Below are 18,691 nucleotides of genomic sequence, written 5' to 3'. Positions count from 1 at the left end.
GGGAGTGGCAACCATGGATAAGTCACTCAAGTTCCCACCCATGAGGATATAAATGACCAAATCAACCAAAAGTTATGTCTGCTTATCCACACACTGCAATAGCTTCAGCAACTTGACTGTGGGCATGGAAGTGGCACAGAAAGTCTCAATCACTTAGAAGTTAGAAAGCTTCAATTTTATTGGGGCCAACGAATGCATTCTGTCGGTTAACCCCCAATCCGGGTCCCACCACATTCTGACTGCTATGCAATGGAGCTTTGATCAAATTCTCAACCAGTGACTTGGCTTTGTTTTCTGCAGAGAAACAGTTGAATGAATGGAACTTTAAATCATTATAGAATGAGAGTTCTGTTTTATACACCTCGTGCCCGCTTACAAGTTACCACGTATGTAACTTATTTATCTTCACATGATGGCGGGGCAACAACGTCATTATAACACGAGTGGTCTGTTTCATACACCTCGTGCTAGGTTATAGATGTAGATACAATTAGCAGAATCTTGTGTACTCAGAAAACAATCACCCACAAAGTTACATACATAGTAACTTGTAAGCTGGCACGAGGTGTATGATACAGAACACCTGTGTTATAATGACTGTCATTGCCCCGTCATGCGAGGATAAATAAGTTACATACGTGGTAACTTGTAAGCGGGCACGAAGGTGTATAAAACAGAACACCTGTGTTATAACGACTGTCAGTACTCAGCCACACAAGAATACAGTCGTTTAACCAAAGCGTAAAACTGTTAAATTTAGAAGCCAAATCTAAGCATTTGCGTGAAGAATGTTATGTAAGAAATGGTTTCATTCAGTTGAGTTTAAACTTAAGATTTATTTTCCATCTTAATGTACACCATGAGATTGAGAGCTTATGTAGCAAAGCATGAACTGCCCACCCTATTGTAGGAAACCTGTAATTGGAAGCATTGATTTGTCGGGAATCATCCGTCTTGTTTGTCGTATTGTGCGTGGGGCTCTTGGGGGTTCCTCATTGCTTGGGGAATGCCTGGGGATTTCATTTTTGATGAATAAGTGTCATGAATGACATTATTTTGTCTCTTAAGTTACGTAATCACACAATATTATGACATCACACATCATCATGACATCACACCATCATCATGACATCACCCATTATGGCGTTACTCATTATGATCTCATGCATTATGACATCACACGTTATAACATCACACATTATAACATCACACATTATGACATCACACATTATGACATCACACCTATTATTCCGATCCACTTTGGTCGGCAACGTTCGTGTGATCACGGTATCTGTGGCAACCGAGTTGACCGGTGAACGGTGTTTCTTGTGTTTGTTGCCCTGTGTTGAGTAACAAAATAAACTATTAGACATAGGTAAAGATAGTCATTAAAACACGGGTGTTCTTTTTCATGCACCTCATAACCACAGTAACCAAGTATGTAACTTTGTAGGTGATTATTCAGCAAACAACTTATCACCGGTACACTGTTCATGCATTATCACCGGTATACTCTCCACACTTTATCACCCCTCACCTTAACCTTCGGTGTGCTTTCCAGCCAATCATGGACTTTCTGGTCGGGGTCAATTGAACTCTCGCACAAAAATCGCTTCGGCTTTTTACGAACTCGTTTAACAACTGGTTCCTCATGGTCGGCTTCTGGCGTCCATGCAACGCTATGGGTGGAACTTGTTTAATACAAAAATTTAAAAGGCTTGGGTATCATAATATTTATTAGATATACTGGCAATTCTATGGGTGAAGGTAACTTAGCTAGTACATAAAAACAATCACCCACAAAGTTACATGCCTGGTAACTCGTGATCAGTCACGAGGTTTGTGAAACAGAACACCCGTGTTATAACGACTGTCGTTGCCCCGCCATGCGAGGATAAATAAGTTGCATACGTGGTAACTTGTAAGCAGGCACGAGGTGTATGAAACAGAACACCCGTGTTATAACGACAGTTGTTTCCCCGCCACGCGAAGATAAATAAGTTACATACGTGGTAACTTGTAAGCAGGCACGAGGTGTATGAAACAGAACACCTGTGTTATAACAACTGTCGTTGCCCCGCCATGCGAGGATAAATAAGTTACATACGTGGTAACTTGTAAGCAGGCACGAGGTGTATGAAACAGAACACCCGTGTTATAGCAACTGTCGTTGCCCCGCCATGCGAGGATAAATTAGTTACATTTCCATGGCACTTTGTTGCCGTAACTTGCTTAATACAAAACAGCTGGCCCCATGGCATGGTCAGCAGGCCTGCTTCTAGCCCTTAAGTTATTGGTACGAGGCTCAATGCTGCTACCATTGTGGGTAAATGTATCCTTATGGATGGTGAACAAATTTCCGTCTTGGGCAAGAACACATTCGCACATAATCTAACTGAATCCATTGGTTTATGAGGCTTTGGTTTATATACACAACCAATATGCGGACAGGCATATGGGTCCAAGACACAGGGATACCTACCGTGGGTTTCCATGTTTACCCCCGCTCGATTCCTCTTGTATTGGGGAGCATTCACGGAACTCTCGGTTGATTCGGTTCGGGGCTCGGTCCCCTGGGTCTGATGGACTGTAATGGTGGGTGATGTGATGTCATGATATATGATGTCATAATGGATATACTAATGATATATGATGTCATAATGGGAATAATAATGAAACAAGATGTCATAATGGGAAAAATAATGATATATGATGTCATAATGGACATACTAATGATATATGACAGTGTATTCTGTTATGATGCAACGAGAATCGTCCAACAATGCGAGTGCAAGATAAGGACCAGATTCACATATCATATTCCAGTTATTGCAGAATGTGTTTCATGCAAACTTTTTATTCTTGTGCCCAATTACATCAGTCGCTTATTCGAATATTTTACTTTGCTGCTATTTAGTAGCACGTGCTGTTACAATATTTGTATACAAGTCGCGTATAGGATTCTATTTCATTCCAACTCTGGTCTAAATCCCGGGTTCCTATGCCGTGTCTCACTGTAGGACCTCACCCATATATAATAGAATGTGCATATACAATGTTGGGGTAATGGGCCAACTCTGGTCTAAATCCCAGGTCCCATGGCATGCCTCACTGTAGGACCTTACTCATATAGAATAGAATGTACATATACAATGTTGGGGTAATGGGCCAACTCTGGCTTGAATCCCAGGGCGTGCATTTATATCTTTGGTACACCATTAATTGGACTTAAATTTCACACTTGGTGTAGAATATAATAGAACAACAGTCATAATACAACAATGACATCACAATTACTCGTAAGAACTTGCGATTCCTCCCTCGTTTCTGATTGGTTCGTCAGATTCGGTCACGGTTGGACGATTACGGAACTTATTGAAAATGTTAGCGACCTCATGTGGATGAAGAACGATGCTCTTCTCTCGATCCATTGGGGGGCGCTCTTCCCCGTAAGATTTGTCGCGAACGTGACGAATTATCTCCATCGCCTCCTAGAGGAAAAAACAGTTAAGTAAAAAATGTAGGAAAATTTTTCTGTAAAAAAATTGAAAAATGTTTCATAAAAAAATTAAGAACATTTTTAAATGATTCTTTAGTTATACTTAAATTTATAGACGACTGGTCTTCTGGTGAGAAAACTTTTAGAAGTTTGTTGACACGAGAAGAAACATTGTGTAAGTAAAACCTTCGCAAATATTTATTTGTTCCCAATGCTCTTGTGCTCATAGCATGTTCCGATGATTGTCGTTTTTTCTAATTCCATTCTCTTGTTCTTTCAATTAATTTATTCGAACAGGTAAAAAAATAAATAAATTATTTACTTGTGATGTCACAGGCTTCCCATTGTTCGGCTCGCTTCGTAACAAATGATTGACGACTTCTGCAGCTTCCTGCGCACTTAACTCCATCGAGTGGTCAGGTTGGGTGGGGTAAGATGGGTCAGTGGGGTAAGATGGGTCGACGGGGTAAGATGGTTCAGGTTGGAAGGGGTTGATTTGGGGGTTAGCTACGTTTGCTACGGCTAACGGGGCCATGTTGTATGAGGGGAAGGGTTTGGGGGTGTACGTGGGAATCCCATCTGTAAAAGTTGGCATAATAAGAAGCAACATTTGGCAGAAGAATATTATTATATGGGTGAGGTTCTTGTGACTGGGATATATGCCAGAGTTGTCCCATTACCCCAACATTGTATATGCACATTCTATTCTATATGGGTGAGGTCCTACAGTGAGGCAAGCCATAGGACTTGGGGTTTAGACCAGAGTTGGCCCATTACCCCAACATTGTATATGCACATTCTATTCTATATGGGTGAGGTCCTACAGTGAGGCACGCCATGGGATCTGGGGATTTAGGCCAGAGTTGGTTCATTACCCCAACATTGTATATGTACATTCTATTCTATATGGGTGAGGTCCTACAGTGAGGCAAGCCATAGGACTTGAGGTTTAGACCAGAGTTGGCCCATTACCCCAACATTGTATATGCACATTCTATTCTATATGGGTGAGGTCCTACAGTGAGGCACGCCATGGGATCTGGGGATTTAGGCCAGAGTTGGTTCATTACCCCAACATTGTATATGTACATTCTATTCTATATGGGTGAGGTCCTACAGTGAGGCATTCCATGGGACCTGGGATTTAGACCAGAGTTGGCCCATTACCCCAACATTGTATATGCACATTCTATTCTATATGGGTGAGGTTCTACAGTGAGACACGCCATGGGACCTGGGATTTAGGCCAGAATTGTCCCATTACCCCAACATTGTATATGCACGTTCTATTCTATATGGGTGAAGTCCTACAGTGAGGCAAGCCATGGGATCTGGGATTTAGACCAGAGTTGGCCCATTACCCCAACATTGTATATGCACATTCTATTCTATATAGGTGAGGTCCTACAGTGAGGCACTCCATGGGATCTGGGATTTAGACCAGAGTTGGCCCGTTACCCAAATTAGTTGTGTACATTTGTAACTTGGTGGGTAATTGTATATGGCTGAAAATTTAGACAACCCATTAGTGACCACTGGGTTGGAGCAATTGCCGTTAAGTGTTTTAACCAAGGACACATACATCCACAATGGTGGCAGCGACGAACCTTGAACCTTCTAGCTTAGAGAGTACTGTAGCGACTGTCGTTGCCCCGCGACGCGAGGATAAATAAATCCAGCCAACTTACACAAATTACAGTTATGTAACTTACATTGTGACGTGATAAAGTATGCTGTATGATGTCATAAACTTACATTGTGACATGATAAAGTATGTTGTATGATGTCATAAACTTACATTGTGACAAAGCTGATTTGAAATCCATATTATTGTTGTTATTTTGCTTGAGTTGATTAAGCAGCCCGATCGCATCGTGCGGGGCAATGTTGGTCGGTTGGAAGGGACCTATGGGATTTCTATGGTTAGAATAGTTATATTATATCTATGAATATGATTCGTGCATGGAATGTAGGTTTATTACCCAAACATCGAGGGGGGTACTATATAAAAGTTATGTTATGTAAAGTAGTAAAATTTGTTTATATGTTTAAATATGGTAGCGGACAATGATTTCATTAAAACGACGAAGAGAAGGGGTTTAGGGGCAAAACAACGGAAGTTAAAACACACCATGGGTAAAATTTTACCCAAGAAAAATATTAAATAGAAGTGGATATAACAGCTTAATTGCAGCATAATAATAATAATCACTTTTATTTGTCCCTTCGATTACGGTAGCGAAGATTTAGAGATATTTAAAATGAAAAGACATGATATTGCGACAAAACTACAGTTGTTAAAACACGCTTGGAGTTAAAAATATATTTACAATTTGTTGAAAGAAATTAATAAATACCTCATATTGAGTTTATAAAAAATTAAGTTATAATTGGAAGAAACCATTTATATTATGTAGCTCAGTAAGCTCACCCATGCGATGGTTACCAAGTCCATGGAGTTCATGCTGCGAAACTGGGATCGATATTTTCCTATAAAACAAATAATAACAACTATGACATCATAGAATGATGGATTAATTGATAATGGGCATTGTGAAGTCGCGTTCCACTTAATTATGACGTCATAATAGCACTTATGACAAAGTAGATGACTCTTAACGAATTGTTGCGAGTTGAACAGGTGATAAATTAATTATTGATCAGAATTTATCATTGCTAATTAGGGATGTTGATTAATTTGTGACGTATACTTTTGCAATCAGGATTTTTTTAAGAAAAAAAACAAAAATATGCTCACACGAGGTGTATGAAACAGAACACTCGTGTTATAACAATTGTCATTGCCCCACCATGCGAGGATAAATAAGTTACATACATGGTAACTTGTAAGCGGGCACGAGGTGTATGAAACAGAACACTCGTGTTATAACAATTGTCATTGCCCCACCATGCGAGGTTAAATAAGTAACATACGTGGTACCTCTCCATACATAAACATACACCTCACTACACTGCAACAGCATCTACATTTACGGATATTTTTCAATGAATTAATATTTTTTTAAACAGTCACTTACAAATTTACATACATGGTAACTTGTAAGCGGGCATGAGGTTAATATTTATTTGTGCGTATATATATCTGAAAGATCCAGTTTGTTTTTTGGAATGTTTGAACTATTGCAACAAGACCTTGGAAACATACACCTAATACACTTGGTTGCAACAACATACACATAACAGAAATATAACGCAACGCAAAGTTACATTCATTTACACCCACCTTAAATTTGAAGTATCAGGTATGGTGTTTGGTATTGATGACACCGGGGCAATGTAAGGGTTGCTGGGGTGAATGTGGTGGGGAGGACGGTTCTTCTGGGTAAGAATAACAAATGTTATGTGTTTTCTAATATATTACACATAATATCCATGCTAAATGGTTGGCCCCTTACCTTGATGATTTCAAATAAATTTTACACACATGTTGAGACACTCAACACCCGTGGCCCCCTGCTCCATCAATAAAATAACCTAAATTTGTTTAATGTTTTTACATCTGTTATTTTATACACCACTTTGTAGCAATCAGCCTCTAAAACAAACAAGACCATGAGCAGAGGTCCGTGTTCCCTTTAAGAGAGGTGGGGACTCAAGGGTTTGGGATTTAAGCTAGAGTTGGCCCATTGTTAAAGTTCAAATCAGCTCTATTTATAATGTTTCTATTTTTACTGTATTCTACGTTTGCCTCAACCAGTGTGTGTTTTATATAATGTCTATGTTGTTGTTTATATTATTTCTATGGATTGTGGTGATGTGGCAGTGGTTGGAAATATACAGGACTTGAATTGTGCATGGTGTGCTGTTAACATCAAAGTGTAGAGCTAATAGATAAAGACTTCTAATTAGTAACAGTCAAAGACTACTGTGACTGGATAAAGACTTCCAACTTAGCATACTAGTATTTAGGAACAGTTAAAGACTACTGTTACTTGAACTGGATAAAGACTTCCAACACCCATTACCCCCAAATTCCTGAATAGCAAATCATTTCAAACACTAACACATACCACAGTGTTGCGCAAACAAAAGTTAATATTTACACCCAGTGTTGCACATTACCGTTTCATCAGGCACTTCTTCCATAATAATATCCTCGGACATTTTCTTCAGTTTGTTCAACAATCTTCCATCCCGGGAATCCCCTTTCATAGTAACGCTGTTGATCGAGGTCGTGCGCGATAATCGATGACCGGAACGACCTGAGTAGAAATAACATATAAATAGATATACTATAAAATAATGGTGTTTATCTGTTTGAATACGATAGCGAAGATCAAATTAATCAAAACAACGAACAGAAGGAAATCAACAGCAAAACAACAGTCGTTAAAACACGCTTTGGATGAAGGGGGAAAGTGTCAGTTAAAAAGCGTGGAAGTTGCCCCCAATTAAATGATCAACCAACATTCTTTCATTTATTTTAACCTTGGCGTATTTTAACGACTGTCGTACTGGTGTTATAATACATCTCTTCGCCATGATAATTAGTTCTACCTTTATTATTGTAATCTTTATGATTTTAATGTTATATAATATTTCTATGTTATATAACATTTCTATGTTGTATAAGATCTCTATACCTTGCCCATGTTCGGACTTAGTTTTCATATTAATGAGTGTCACTTCCTTTTCTCTCTTCTGGGGGTTTCCCTTCCTTAGTTTGAACCAATACCACAGAAAGATCCCGAGCAAGAGGAAGAGGACGAGGAGCACGAGGATCACAGCGATGATCACAGAGGTCCTATGGTTGCTGTGGGGTGAGAAGGTGATTTATCTTTTAGATAACAAAGACCAAATTACTGCTCCAACCCATTGGTCACCAATCTGTTATCCAAATTGTCAGCCATACATAAAAAAAAAAATTAAAAATCCTCCCCAAAAACTAGTTGCCCACAAAGTAATAACGTGGTAACGCGTAAGTTGGCACGAGGTGTATGAAAACCCGTGTTATAACGACTGTCTTTTTCGCAAGAGATTTAAGCCAAAGTTAGCATGTTACCCCAACATTGTATATGAATGAAGGTGTTGTTCTATATAGGTGAAGTCCTATATATATATCTTTAAACAAAACAACCTTACTTTGCATCTCCAGGTGGATGAGGTTCATGGTCGGCTGGTGCTGCTTCCCCGTGTTAATATATTTATGTTGGGCGTTGTGCACCTCATGGTTCCAAACATTAAGCTTCATTTTACAGCAGTGAGCATGAGGTGTATGAAGCCACCATGTATGGTGTGCAACACTCGTGTTATAACTCAACAAGGTGTATGAAGCCACCATGTATGGTGTGCAACACTCGTGTTATAACTCGACAGTGAGCATGAGGTGTATGAAGCCACCATGTATGGTGTGCAACACTCGTGTTATGACTTGACAGCGAGCATGAGGTGTATGAAGCCACCATGTATGGTGTGCAACACTCGTGTTATAACTTGACAGTGAGCATGAGGTGTATGAAGCCACCATGTATGGTGTGCAACACTCGTGTTATAACTTGACAGCGAGCATGAGGTGTATGAAGCCACCATGTATGGTGTGCAACACTCGTGTTATAACTCACAGAGCATGAGGTGTATGAAGCCACCATGTATGGTGTGCAACACTCGTGTTATAACTCGACAGTGAGCATGAGGTGTATGAAGCCACCATGTATGGTGTGCAACACTCGTGTTATAACTCGACAGCGAGCATGAGGTGTATGAAGCCACCATGTATGGTGTGCAACACTCGTGTTATAACTTGACAGTGAGCATGAGGTGTATGAAGCCACCATGTATGGTGTGCAACACTCGTGTTATAACTTGACAGCGAGCATGAGGTGTATGAAGCCACCATGTATGGTGTGCAACACTCGTGTTATAACTCGACAGTGAGCATGAGGTGTATGAAGCCACCATGTATGGTGTGCAACACTCGTGTTATAACTTGACAGCGAGCATGAGGTGTATGAAGCCACCATGTATGGTGTGCAACACTCGTGTTATAACTCAACCTTGCATATAAGGAAAAATAATTCTTGAAATAAATTTCTACCTTTTTCATCTTCCTTTGGTGCGGGCGAGGGGGGCTGGGTTGTAACTTCTGGTGCTGTAAAAATATTAATTATTATAATTATATAAATTACTTAGTGTAATTAGTTACCACCGAGAGATCGTGTTCTATGAAGATAAATAATGTATGTATCTTCATCATTATCTTGCTTATATAATCTTAAATGGTTTACGTTAATTATGTTTTCTGACATTCGTATCATTTATATAGTTTAAAATATTTTTAATAAAACTAAAGTAATTATTATAAACAAAATTATTTAGAACCTGGTTTATTCTTGGCTGGCTCTGTTGGTTCTGGTTGTGTGGGAGCAGGAGTAGTAGGAGCAGGGGTGGGAGGAGGGGAGGGAGTAGGGACTGTGATGTAATAATGGGTTTAGTGAAAGAACAGGAAAAACTTTTTTAGGTGATTTTTTCCTGTATGGCTGATAATTTAGACAACACATTAGTGACCACTGGGTTGGAGCAATTGCCGTCAAGTGTCTTGCCTAAAGATACATACATAGAAATCATACTACTCCTCATAATCATACCACAAACATAGAAATCCTATTACCTGGCTCTTCACATTTCTCCCCCATGAAGTCCCTCGGACACGAACACACAAAATCGACATTGCGATTCACGCAAAGTCCTCCGTTTTCACAAGGATTGGACGCACAGAAATCTGGAGCTGGAAAGAAAGATGATTCATAACATAATTTATTAATTATCTCTTCAAGTACGATAGCGAAGATCAAATTAAATAGTAACCACAACAAAAAGAAAATAAGCAGAAAAACGACAGTTCTAATATTACGCTGCGGGTAAAAACTATGTAAATAAAAGCGTGCCAAACCTACAATACATATAAGTTTACTAATATTGAGCTAAATTTACATTCATTAATTCATTTAATTAAAACGTAATTGGAAGGAAGAATCATAGATAAGTTATCCAAGCTCCTACGTTGACACAAAAATACTCACGTGTTTCACAATCCTTCCCTGTGAACCCCTCCAAACAATCGCATGTATAATCCCGCACCCCGTCCACACAAGTTCCCCCGTGTTTGCATGGGTAGGATGCACATTCATCCATATCTGGGGACGCAATATGTGTTATTATGTGAGTATCATGCACTGTGTGTGTATGAATGAATAAAGAGTTTAACTTATTTATCCTCGCATGGCGGGCAACGACAGTCGTTATAACACGGGTGTTCTATTTCATACACCTCGTGCCTGCTTACCAGTTACCACGTATGTAACTTATTTATCCTCGCATGGTGGAAAACGACAGTCGTTATAACACGGGTGTTCTGTTTCATACACCTCGTGCCCGCTTATGAGTTACCACATATGTAACTTATTTATCCTCACATGGCGGGGCAACCACAGTCGTTATAACACGGGTGTTCTGTTTCATACACCTCGTGCCCGCCTATGAGTTACCACATATGTAACTTATTTATCCACGCATGGCGGGGCAATGACAGTCGTTATAACACGGGTGTTCTGTTTCATACACCTGGTGCCCCCTTATAAGCTACGACGTTATAACTTTGTGGGTGATTGTTTTCTGTATGGCGGACAATTTGGCATGAGGTGTATAACTAAACTTGTCTGTAGCAAGCTTAAGGTTACCTATTTCACAATTAATCCCAGCAAACCCATCAGAACATTTGCACGTGTAATAATCAGGATGAGATTCACATTCGCCGTCGTGTTGACATGGGTTGGACTCACAAGGGTCAGGTCCTGTCAACTCAACTGTGAAAAGATATGAATTGAATTAACGTAAAGATATATAAGTTGCATACATTCATTAAATCAAACAGATCCTATAAGTGTGAGGTCTTCAATGAGACACACCTATAACAGAACTTATCTTAATATAAAACCAACGTATTTGTCACAAAAAAATAGTTTCACACTTGTTTGGAATTAAGATTTAACAGCTTCCTTTTTTAAATGACGCCATTTGCCATATTTTCTATTCATAGCAAGTTTAACAACTGCCTTTTTTCTGCTAATTCCCTTCTTTTCATTGTTAAAATATTAAATAAAAAGTTGTCCGATAAATTTCAAACAATTAACAATGGTCTATGAGAGTTGTGAGGATACGGTTTTATAATTCTTTGAATTTTCTTTGTTTACTATTAAATTGGATGAGAAAATAGAATGAAAAGTGTCCCATCTTCCCCCACCCTACTATATGATAAACTTACATTCGAACGAGAATTTGAACCCTGACTCAGCAGCTGAGTCATCGCTTACGAACACCATGATAAGGGGACCAGGTCCTCTGAGTCGACCTCCGTTGATTTTGTCCAAACCATTCCCACAGAACCTGGGGGGTTATAGTGGTGGAAATATAATGCATAATGTATGTAATATGCAGCAATACGTAAAGATTTATCGATAAATATTGTAAAGTTTTGATTTCGTCCGAACCATTGCCACAGAATCTGGGTTTGTGGTTATTTATATCGTGCATTCGTTGAATATGGGGTTGTTATTGTTATTTTATAGTGTTGCCATGTTATAAATTGTAGTATTTAACAATATAAACACACAAGGCATTTTGTAATTAGTTTCAAAGGGATGACATCCATTGTAGTATGAAACAGTATGTAAAGATTTATAGATGAATTTTGTAACCAGTGTCAATTAGTTGTAATGTCATATTACACTGCATGTAACAATATATGTAATTATAATATACAAGCAAAGCGAGTAGAAGCAATGTCTTTTACATGCAATGGTGATGCCAACAGTTTTGGTGAGTTGGTTCAAAAATATGGATCATGGTTTTAATATTTTAGTTGTAATCGCGTTTAACGGAAAGCATGTTTGTTTATGTTATTTCTATAATGCTCTACGCCATTATATAAGCTTTCTATGTTTCTACAAGCGCTTGACTTGATAATATCTCATTTGAAACGAAATTACAACTAAAAAAAGGCAAAATAATTAAGAAAAAAAACTTTTTTTATAATTTAATTTTATACTTAAATGCAAAAAAAATGCGATTTTTGAAAAAAAATTAGCAGTATTTTTATCAAGTCAGAGCTTCTATTGCTGGGAATGAGGGGTGAAAGGTTTTAAGTCAAGGGTATTCCCCATTTACCCCTAAATAACCCATGTTTCAGCCACAGCGTAAACTACAAGCTGCAGAATACCTGTTCGGTTTAGCATTAGGGGAAGTTGCGTTAAAAATTATGTTTAGAAAATCATAATTGCAATCTTCGGTTTCTTCCACAGCAAACGACTCAAACACAACCTTCAGACGAATAAAAATTAAAGAAAAAGAAAAAAATATCGAATTTAAACCGGAAATTTTGTGTTTTGTGGAATTTTTTGAAAACGCAAATTTGAGAAATTTTTTTTTATTGAAAAGTTAAAAACTTTTTTATTTTTATTAATTTCCGGTTTCAATTCTTTGTTTTTACCTTTTAGATTTACTTAAATCTCTATTGTTTGTTGCGTCGAACACGTATTGGATATAATCATATCGACAATTTACGTCATACTCTAATGAGAATCTGCTGAAGTTAACCTGAAGTCAGGAGTTGGTTAAAGTTTGAATGCATGAATTTATTTATCCTCACATGGCAGGGCAACGACAGTCGTTATAACACGGGTGTTCTGTTTCATACACCTCGTGCGGTCGTGCCCGCTTACGAGTTACACGTATGTAACTTTATGGGCGGTTTTTTTTGCCCCATGCTTACTGTCAAGGTATGTACATTACCCATTTGTGTTGTAACTTAACATTGCGGGCTAATAACTCTCGTGTTTCGTTGTTATTTTAGTAAATGAATAAGTTATAGCAATATTTAGTTTACGTTGGTAACTATAGAAATTGGAAAAACCCGCGCTCATGGGAATGCCCCGTAAACACAAACACATTATAAAATGATGCAACAGCATAGAGACCTTAAACTTATTTATAAGAAAATTGCTGCGTAAATTGCCGATCTGTTGACGGTAAACTAGACTGGAGAAGACCATACAGAGATGAAACACGTATGTTTATTTTTATTTTAAAATTCCTAGTGTTTAAGCCAAGGTCGATTTAATACGTCTTCAAAGTCGCGAATGACCATAACCTTTTCCATCTTACCCCACGGTACCACAGCATTTTTAAACGACCACCATTTTACTGCTCATGACTTTCTCAAACGAGAAATTGCATAATTTAGCACGTTATGCTTTTATTAAGTCACAAGAAAGAGAAAACATTCTTTCCGTTTTTTTTTACTTCTAAGTTACTTACATTTACAATCTTGTCTGTAAATATCCTGTAGACGCAGTTTTCATTATTCGGGTAAGGGTTTGGGTAATTCAATGTCTTCACCTCCCCCCTGGGTGAATAGAATTCCTCCTGACAAGGGCGTTTAGTGGGTGGGGGTTCGGTGGGGCCTTCCTCCTCTCCTTCGCCCCCCTCATTTTCCCCGCCCTCGCCACCGCCTTCCTCTCCTTCTTGGCAGTTACCTGCGTCATAAAGTTATGACGTCATATTGATATTATCACGTCATTATAGGTTATACGTCACATTTTATTCCGTCACGTTGCTATTTTCACAATTTCTGACTAATATTAGTCATTACAACGTAAAATATGTAGTTAAAAACAAATAGTTACTAATTAATCTAATTACCCGATGTAAATAAGAACAACAACCATAATAACACAAAATAAGTTAAATGTCTCATCCTTTGCTTGTTTGTTAACGAAATAATAAAATATTTGATCATCGCTGCTTTTATACGATGCGGTGCCCACTTAAATATGTGCTTGAAATAAACGAGCATTAATGTTAAGTGCTAACATATATTTACATTGAATACACCACTATCCGTATACAAACATAAGTTATTTCATCACGTTATAAATCTTACAGGGCAACCATATGGGGCTAATATCCCTGATTGTTTCCATAACAACGGGAATTTTTAAGATGTGTTTCGGCTTCCCAGTTTATTCGGAGAACTCAAAACTGCAAGCCACTTTTCAGCTTTGTTAAATCTATTCAAGTACTTAAAAATTAGTTTTTGGATGTCTATCTCGCAATTTATTAAAAAAAATAAAAAGTAGAATAAATATGCTATATATGCACAGATTTTTTATAATATTTATGGTTGTCCAATTTGCTGTTCATATATAGTAGGGTGGGGGGAGACGGTACAGCTTTAGCACATAATATGTAAATGTCCTAATCGTGTTTTAAACAATTAACAACGGTCTATGGGAGTCGTGAAGATACGGTTTTATAATTCTTTGAATGATCTTTGTTTACCACCAAATGAGACGAGAAAACAGAAAAAAAGTGTCCCATCTTCCCCTACTCTTTCCTATGCTTATATACCGATCTTGGGTTAACATTAAGATATCAATTAAAACAAGACGTTTAATTGTTTATGAATTTCAAAAATTGGTTAAAGGAGTTGGAAAATCATGACTTTGTTCAAATTTTTGAATCGAAACAATTCCACTAATTGTAAATATTGATTATTATTACGTCACAAGTGGCCGATTTTACGAAGTAGATACTTGACCGATTGTGATTCATAATTCAATTTATAATAGTGACCAAACAATATTTATTTTGACGATTGTAACCATGTGTGACGTAACTAATACTTATTATGAATCCAACTGTAGAAATATTTCAATTTCTTATTGGCCGATTGTCTTGAGATTATGACGTCATAATGCAAATTCCAAAATCGCATTGTCTTTTTATGATTAGTAAAAAAATGTTTTAAAATCTTAAAAAGGTGTCAAAATAATGAATGTGTTGTGTAGTTTGTTAATTGTAAACACAAATCGCGCTCCCCAAAAAGAAACAAATTATTCTAGAAACTCGAATTCCGAGGAAGGGAAAAACCCCCAAACGATTTTCAGACGATTTAAAAAATAATAATTATAAAAGTCGTTTGGAATACGTTTTTGTTGGTATTTTTACAATGAATAATGTCATTTAGTAACATTTTTTACTTTTAGGTAACGCTAGTGAGTTTTAGAATGTTTGGGAGTCGCAGTTCTTATGATTCGGATGATTTTAACAGCAAAAAAACGCAAAGTATTGCAGCAGTTGCAACTGGATTAATTTTTGTCGTTCTTGGGGTTCCAATATGGTGGAACACGACCAAAGTTTACAGGGCAAATCTGCCGTTCACTGAAATAGCTGAATTAAATCAAGACGCTGGTTTAAAGGTCGGAATTAATGTTAATGTTGTTGTGGCTGACAATTGCGATTTTGAAGCAGTTAAGTCAAAATTGGAGGATTATTTTGGAAACTTTGGCGGATCTGTTTCAGCTAAGCCGATATTTGTGAAGTATAATGTAACTTACTCGCCAAAATCGGTGGATTTGGGGTTGGAAGGGGAAGTGGCTGGTACTATAAGAGTTGCAGTAAGTTGTGGCAATTTTGACGATTTTAAAATAAATGTTGAAACAAATCGTGAAATTTCGGCTCAAATTGGAAGAAAGACTGAAAATTTAGACGAATTTGGAAAAATTTTGGTTGAAGTTTTAAAACAGGGGGTCGTGGGTGAAGAAATGTTGGAGGAAGTTGTCGCGAACATCCGCAAAGAAGGAGGAAGTGGGAGGAAAGATGAGGAGCTGATGAAGATGGTTCCTCCTAGCTCCGAGTTTGAAGTGATCTTTACTCTTCTATGTCCGGATGCAGAAAAGATGACTTGGGATGTAGAAAGGGCAATCTTGGAGCACATAACTCCGATCTTGGAGGAATTGAAACCGATCTTTCATTTCCACATCTCATCCCAAGTCCTCTACTCAACTAAACTTCGTGTTCGACCCAAAATAATGAAAAACTCGACGACTAATGAAGTGAAATACCATTACTTACAAGGCAATCAGCTTTCTAACATAATAAACTCAATAGAAAGTCGACTAGGTTCACATTTATCAACTTTTCCTACTCTCAACTTTGTCCTTTATTTGACAGATATTTCAAACAACCCCTTATATATACAGAAAGGTGACGGTTCGCCTTCGAAAAGTAACAACTTTCTTTTGCCCCGCTGGGGTGGCATGACAATATACAATCCTCAAGAAGGAGCCAGAGAGGTGGATTTAGATTCCGTAATGCCAACTTTTCTCACCAATCTACGAACACTTGTAGGATTGCGTAATAATTACCCAAACATTGACAAACAAGTGATTTTCAAGCCGCCCACGTGGCCGGGGATCACTGGGTGGGAAACGGATTATTTGCTGCGACTTCGGTCGGTTGAAAACGTCGCTACATCTACGAATACCCTTGGGTCTCTAGAAAAACTTCTACACCAAATCGACAACATCATAATTAACGACGATGTCGCAGATTCCGTTTTCCAATCGGTCGCTGCGATCGTTGAAGCGAAACAAGCGATCTCGGTCGGAAATTTAACAAGAGCGATGTCATCTTCACGTGACGCATTTGTTTCATCACAATCAGCTTTCTTCCATCCATCGCTATTAGAGTTATTGTATTTTCCTGAGGATCAAAAGTTTGCGATTTATGTTCCGCTATTTTTGCCAATAAGTTTGCCTGTTCTTGTTTCTTTAGTATTTGTTTATAAACGATATAAAAACAAGGACAGTTGTGACAAATCAAAAGTAGAATAGTGACATCATTAATAGCAGTTGTTGTCCTGTTGATTTTGCTACCAGGCAATAACATAGTGTGAGAAATTGCTCTTCTGGTAAAAATGTTCGTATTATTTCACCAATGAAAACTGACAGTTTCTTAAAGCTCTGACATTTCCCATATACCAATCTTTTGTTCAAATTTTCTGTTGATTGCATGCCACATTAAGATGCAAGCACCACCATGGCACCACTAGTGGGCACTATAGAGCCAGATTTCATTGTTTTCTTCTCGTACTTTATTAATGATGCATTTTTTGCTACAGTGAATTTTTCGTGACTTTTTTTTCAAAATCGTGAAAATTTAATTCTTTTTTAGATTTTTAGGAAATTTTAAAATGGATTGTCCGTCGTGTAAAGTAGGACACCTGGTGGAGGATAGTGTCGGAGCGCAAATCACAATGGTGCGTTGCTTTTGTAATGTTTGTGTTAAAATAAAAACATATTTTTGTTTCGATATATAATATATATATTGCTTATATGTTTGTTAAATGTTAAAAACACAACCAGGAAATATGGGATATTATGCGCTAACGGTATCCATCTTGCCCCACAGTAATATATGGGATATTATGTGCTAATGGTATCCATCTTACCCCACAGTACTATATGGGATATTATGTGCTAATGGTATCCCATCTTGCCCCACAATACTACTGTATAATACTTCTGCAAAGATATAAAATTATGCCAATACATAACTAGTATATTTGAATTAATGTTGCATTATGATGTAATACTACCCATTATCCCAGGTTTGTGATGAGTGTGGTGCGATGCAAGAGGGCATGGGGCAATTTACGAGGGAAGAAGGGGGTTATGTGGGTCCAACTATGTCGTTTGAGAATAAATATCAAAGAGATGTTGGCGCTTCACGTGAAAAGTAAGTGCTAATTATAATATGCACAGCATAGGCGGATCTAGGATTATTCTGACGGGGGTGTTCGCAAGAAAATGTTTAACTAATAGTTGCAAAGCGCCGTATTAATATGTGCGTAAATCAACCCGTAAGTTTTAATTCACCACTTGCATTTGCCCGCGGTAGCAACATTAATCTATGCTACGCGTAATAAAGTCATTATTTACGCAGGATTTACTCAGACAAGCAGAATGTTTGTTACGTCATAGTAGGGATTCACACGTTGATTATTTACGTCATAATACCGACTTTCCTATTCAAATTTGCCGCACAGGAACTTTTAACAAACGTTCGTTGTTTCACGTTCATATTAATTGCCACGATATTTTGTTACATCACTTATAGTTACAACACCGGTTAGGCAGACTTAAAACATAATACGATACGTATATTTCTGGAAAGCCTGTTATTATTTTTTGCTAACGCGAGTTTGGTTTACCCTCTCTATTACTGCATAAGAATTCAGTTAAACAAACAATATTACTGCAGTACTGCTAAACAGACAATGTTTTATCCCTGCATTGCATTCTAAACGATTTAGGCCGTAAAAATCAACTTAAA

At 37.8% G+C, this 18,691-nt stretch overlaps 4 protein-coding genes across 5 annotated transcripts in view; 3 read left to right on the top strand and 1 right to left on the bottom strand.

The window, feature by feature from the left end:
- Nucleotides 1-36: 36 nt before the first annotated feature.
- On the bottom strand, nt 37-14,496 carry LOC100176063. Its single transcript, XM_026838855.1, has 22 exons — nt 14,457-14,496; nt 13,832-14,049; nt 13,005-13,111; nt 11,781-11,902; nt 11,197-11,322; nt 10,540-10,653; nt 10,128-10,244; nt 9,839-9,928; nt 9,556-9,608; nt 8,603-8,652; nt 8,104-8,273; nt 7,583-7,722; nt 6,744-6,838; nt 5,931-5,989; nt 5,298-5,405; nt 3,822-4,078; nt 3,298-3,491; nt 2,483-2,587; nt 1,538-1,679; nt 1,243-1,340; nt 916-1,010; nt 37-294 (listed from the first exon to the last, which is right to left on the bottom strand). Exons 1-22 carry the CDS (start codon nt 14,494-14,496, stop codon nt 161-163), a joined length of 2,634 nt encoding a protein of 877 aa, XP_026694656.1. The 3' UTR covers nt 37-160.
- The window catches only part of LOC494423 (solute carrier family 21-like), a 27,123-nt gene continuing 11,558 nt past the window's right edge, over nt 3,127-18,691 (top strand). For both annotated transcript variants that reach the window (XM_026838853.1, XM_026838854.1), the window contains exon 1: nt 3,127-3,141. The gene's annotated coding sequence lies outside the window, so the exon portion shown is untranslated. The remainder of the gene's footprint in view (nt 3,142-18,691) is intronic.
- Nucleotides 15,545-17,477, top strand: LOC100178379 (GPI transamidase component PIG-S-like). The gene has a single exon (XM_002124225.5). It carries the CDS (start codon nt 15,583-15,585, stop codon nt 17,188-17,190), a length of 1,608 nt encoding a protein of 535 aa, XP_002124261.1. The 5' UTR covers nt 15,545-15,582; the 3' UTR covers nt 17,191-17,477.
- The window catches only part of LOC100183153 (transcription factor IIIB 50 kDa subunit), a gene marked incomplete in the record, with an annotated part of 4,614 nt that continues 3,449 nt past the window's right edge, over nt 17,527-18,691 (top strand). Inside the window, 2 exon segments of the mRNA XM_009863336.3 lie at nt 17,527-17,615; nt 17,967-18,094. Of these exon segments, the coding sequence (XP_009861638.1) occupies nt 17,550-17,615; nt 17,967-18,094 (194 nt within the window).

This window comes from Ciona intestinalis, unplaced genomic scaffold (assembly GCF_000224145.3).
Source record: "Ciona intestinalis unplaced genomic scaffold, KH HT000122.2, whole genome shotgun sequence".
Lineage (NCBI taxonomy): Eukaryota > Metazoa > Chordata > Ascidiacea > Phlebobranchia > Cionidae > Ciona > Ciona intestinalis.
This window is presented reverse-complemented; position numbering and strand designations above follow the sequence as displayed.